Source organism: Benincasa hispida, chromosome 8 (genome assembly GCF_009727055.1).
Source record: "Benincasa hispida cultivar B227 chromosome 8, ASM972705v1, whole genome shotgun sequence".
Classification (NCBI taxonomy): domain Eukaryota; kingdom Viridiplantae; phylum Streptophyta; class Magnoliopsida; order Cucurbitales; family Cucurbitaceae; genus Benincasa; species Benincasa hispida.
In genome coordinates this window covers 38,153,073-38,157,767 of record NC_052356.1, presented here as the reverse complement: position 1 = coordinate 38,157,767, position 4,695 = coordinate 38,153,073, and the positions used below count along the sequence as shown (strand labels likewise).

General features: G+C 31.3%; 1 protein-coding gene across 2 annotated transcripts; it reads right to left on the bottom strand.

The window, feature by feature from the left end:
• LOC120083320 (ethylene-responsive transcription factor CRF6-like) lies at positions 1-2,335 on the bottom strand. 2 transcript variants are annotated; one of them, XM_039039020.1, is made up of 3 exons: positions 2,150-2,335; positions 1,724-1,943; positions 1-1,585 (listed from the first exon to the last, which is right to left on the bottom strand). In XM_039039020.1, exon 3 carries the CDS (start codon positions 1,325-1,327, stop codon positions 314-316), a length of 1,014 nt encoding a protein of 337 aa, XP_038894948.1. In that variant the 5' UTR covers positions 1,328-1,585; positions 1,724-1,943; positions 2,150-2,335; the 3' UTR covers positions 1-313. The 2 variants fall into 2 exon arrangements, with proteins under 2 accessions (XP_038894948.1, XP_038894949.1); XM_039039021.1 differs by having other exon boundaries at positions 1-1,504.
• Between the last annotated feature and the right edge of the window lie 2,360 nt (positions 2,336-4,695).

Genomic DNA, 4,695 nt, shown 5'->3' with positions numbered 1-4,695 from the left:
AATAAAAATGACAGTTTCTGAATATACAATTGGTGCAGAGCAGCAGGCAAAACTTATCAGACTTGCATGGACGATAACAATTATATAACTTAGCAGTACAAATGAGAGTTGAACAAAAAAAATATCTTGGACGGCTCTAAAAGCACAAAGAAAAACCCAAGAACTCTCTCCCTCTACCAAAACATTATCACAGATTGCATCCTCACAATGGTTTTATTTTCTAGATCAAATTCACTCAAGACAATCTCTTTTTTTTTTTTTTTTTTTTCCCTTTTTTACTGCTCTCAATACTAATATCTCCTAACTGCAAAACTTACATGCATGATATACTCAACGTCTCGTCAAACCAAGAAAACTCCTTGTCAAATTCTATGTCCATCGGAGGAAGATCGAGTGCCCCGAGACTGTTTTCGATGTTGTATAGAGTACAATTGTCTATGTAGTTCATATCATCAGATAACTGATCGAAATCGTTGCAGATCAGTGCATTGTCTTCAAGAACTTGAAAATCCAATTCACGGTCATCTAATGGCGGTATTGGCATCGCCATTGGCATCGGTGTCTCTTCCAAGATGTTTGAAATGGACTGCTCTTCTTTATAGATGGATTCCAGCATGTCTTCAACTCCATCAAGCACAACCATACATTTTTCTGTGATTGTATGTTCCTTGGTGTGATCCACATTGAATTCTTCAATTACATTCTTGAGTCCATTGCTGCATAAACTTCCAGTACACAGATCAAGTACTGATGACGGTGAAGGATGGGAAAACATTGCCATAATTTCTGCAGATTCAACAGTGTCTTCAACAAGTGATCTGATCTTCTTCTCCTCAAATTTCTCTCCACTTAGCTCACTGCTGTAATTCTCCATGGATTGCATACTTTCAAACTCATGCTTCTTTCTCTGATAAGCAACAGCAGCTTCTTCTGCAGTGTTATAAGTACCGAGCCATAATCTTCGACCGCGAAAAGGATCGCGAATCTCTGCCGCATATTTCCCCCATTTCCTTCGTCGAACGCCTTTATACATCGATGATGATCTCTGTGTGCTTCTACTGCTTTCTTTTACTTCAGTCTTGGTTTTGAATTTGCCTCTATCAGTCCTTTCTTTCTGTGAGCTCTCCTTGGATGGTTTTCGGTGGATATCGGGAAACGGTATCTCCCAAACAATCTTCTTAGCCCCTTGATTGACATTGACACGTTCATCTTCTTCACTTGAGTAGTCGGTGGCATCAGGATCGTGAAACAGTACACGAATTTTCCTAACAGAACTGGATTTTCCTTCTTTTAGGTGCTTCATTTTCTTCTCTTCTTTACCATACATATCGCCGATTGGAAACTGTCTTTGGAATCACGACGTTTTATCCTCAAACTATAATGAACAAATAAACGAGGGCAAAACTTGTTTTAGGAAAAAGGGTGAAAAATTGAGAGGGTGGCCGGGAAATGGAAGGCAGAGAAAGTTTTAGGCGATCTTTGATGTCAACGAAAACCCAAAACCCTGAAACAAAAATGAACCAAAATTGAGAAAAGAATATGATATCTGAAAGAATCTTGAAATCTCTTCACTCCAGAACAAGACCTGCAGGAGGAAAAAAGAAAAGGAAATGAAACAAAGACCAGAAAAAAGGGTTTTAAAAAAACACCCATAAACCCATAATCGGTCGAAGATAACGGAGTCTCAGGTATTAAACTCTTAAAATAAACAAAACCCACATACCGATTTGATCTTAACTGCATGAAAATGGGTCGAAAACTTTGTTGTTGCCAAGAATCAAATTGCATGTGAAGTGCGAAAAACAGAGGCGAAGAAGAAAACCAGAGCTGCTTCAAAGCTCCAGAGGACAGACGAAGCTCAGAAGACATAAATCCCTCCGCTAAACCCCCTTTTGCGAGTTTTTCTTAACAAACGTCGAGAGAGGAAGAGAGAACAAATTATTCTACAAGAAACAAACGAAATGGGTCAGAAACATGGACTGAAAAAACCAGAGAAACGTTAAAAATCCCAGAAAATACACAAGAATTCATAATCAATGGCGGAAAACACTTCAAAAACAGAGCAGATTGAACCAATAAATTAAGTAAAACAAATTAATGGAAGAAAAAAAAAACTAAGCAAAAGGGAGAAGGGTTTTAGAGGACTCACTGAAGACTTCAGAGAGTATTTTGCTTTGAGGGGTGTCTGTGATTCTTGTCGGAGCTAATTCTGTTCTGAATTCTTCGCTCTCCAACACAGAGCCTTTCCCTCAAATTCTCTCCCCTCTCTCTTCTTTCTTTCTGTGTTCTTTTTCTCTCAAATCTCTGAGCAGCGAGACGAAATGAGAGTGTGAAATGAGCCATTTTAAGCAGAGCAAAAAGAGCCCCTTCTTCGGCTTCGCGTGCTGTCTCCATGGGCCATCTGTCCACCCAATCCCAATCCTTAGCTCCGGCTCCAGTCAAGCCTTTTTTTTTTTTTTTTATTATTATTATTATTATTATTACGGTTTTTGTTAATTCTCCGGCGGGCCCTTCCCAAATTTTGAGGGTATTTTAGTCATTTCCATTTGCTTTTATTTATTTATTTCTAGCATGAGATTATAAATTTTCTATATATCAATTACTGAAAATCTTACTTGCCCACCAAAGAATTTAAAATGATAGAGAGCTTTAAAATAATAATAATAATTGAAATATGCCTTTTTCAATTTGTTTGGTTGATTTTAGTATTAAGACATGGTGTGAGGGAAAGAACATGCATGTTGAATGATACCTAAGAAGACAATAGGTATGTTTTAATGTCGGTGTTTGTGTCACAAAGTCGTTGAATTATCTATTATGAAGTTTTACGTTATTAAAGTCTTTCGAGTTGTTTCGAATATGATATTTTTGGTCTCACTTTATTACGTTATGCGCTTAGATATTTGATTGGATAGTTCCTTCCTTTTATTTTAAGTTGAGTTGAAATTCGTTTGATTGGTTTGTCTACAACCACATTATATTAGAAAATGTTTTGCTCGGATATCTACATTATATGTTTTCTTGAAAAAAAAACTAAATTATTTGTCTTTTTTATTTTTTAATTAAATTACAAATTTATATCTTGAACTTAAAGTTTATATCTATTAATTCTAAACTTTTGTAAGTGTATAAATAGGATATATTTTAAAGAAAAGAAGGAGAAAAAAAAAAAACCTTTTCCATGCATGAATGGGATATATTTTAAATAAATTCAATTAAAGAAAACAAATCCTATTAAANCTATTAAAGTAAAAAAAAAAAAAAAAAAAGACCAAAAAGAAAATAAAAGTATCATTGTCATGGTAATTTATAATTAATCGTTTCAAAATTTGAAACATGGGATATACTTTTTAAATTATACGAAATGACTTTTTATCAAAAATATTCATGAATTTTTAAACGTTATAAAAATATCCTTAAACTTTCGAAAAAAAGTTAAAATAATAACATCATCTGATACTTTTGAATGAAAGCCATTATTATTTTGTTTTAAAAACACTTCAAAAGATTAAAAATTACTCTTAAACTAAAAAAAATAATCAAAATACTCTTATTTTAACACAAACCATCATTATCCATTTAAAAAGTATTCTCAAGCTTTAAAAAATTGCATTACTACTTTTAAGACTTTTAAAGTTCAAAAGTATTTTTTAAACATAATATTAACGATTTTTATCCAAAATTAACGGTAAGAATATTTTTGAAATTTTTAAAAATTTAAAGATATTTTTGACACAAAATTAGAATATTTTTTTCTCTTTTTATAATTTAATATTTTTTTCAACAACGCTTTATTGATTATCTTAATTATTTGTTTCTGTATCTGTTTTTCCTATAATGTTCACATCGTCATAAACACATAGAATATTCTACATTAAAAAAAGATGAGAAAAAGAATTGAAATTAACTTTTAATTAATTAGTGAATAAAATGGAAATAGGTTCAATAGGATGATGGTTCCTTTGTCTCTGTCTTCAATTTTGGGGGACACCAATTTTTGTCCCAATTTTTGGTTTTGTATATCTCGAACCCGCAACATCGGTCATATAAGTATCAAATATCAAATTTCATTCCTCTTGATTTAGTTTGATAACGATTTTAATTTTAGTTTTCAGTTTTTAAAATCTAAATTCTTTTTTAAAGTTTTATTTCAAATTCTCACTTAATTTAAAATTTAAAGTCAGACCTATCTTTTAGGCTCTGTTTGGTAATTATTTGGTTTTTTTGTTTTTATTTTTTGAAAATAAAGCCTATTTCATCAATGTTTCTTATCATGATTTACGTATTTCTTGAATACATTGGTTAAATTTTTAGCCAAATTCTAAAAACAAAAATAACTTTTTAAATGCTACTTTTTTTAGTTCTTAAAATCTAACTTAGTTTTTTAGACTATCGATGAAAAGTAGATAAGAAGATAAGAAATTTAGAGATAGAAGTAGTGTTCATAGGCTTAATTTTCAAAAATAAAAACAAAGAACAAAATAGTTACCAAACGAAGTTTTAATTTTTTTTGTTAAAAATATGTGAAACTCGTAGTTTACATAAACAAATATTTAAATAACCTAATTTTATGTAGTAATTTTTTTTTTATTTATATTTTGTTGGAACTTTTTGTTAGTGTAAATATTTTTGGGATTTTTTTATTTATAAGAATTTTTTGAAAAATAACTTATTTTCTCAGTCAAATGAAACCAA

Bases quoted from the DNA above. Each gene is read 5' to 3' on its own strand.
- LOC120083320 (XM_039039020.1), bottom strand. From the start codon at position 1,327: ATGTATGGTAAAGAAGAGAAGAAAATGAAGCACCTAAAAGAAGGAAAA.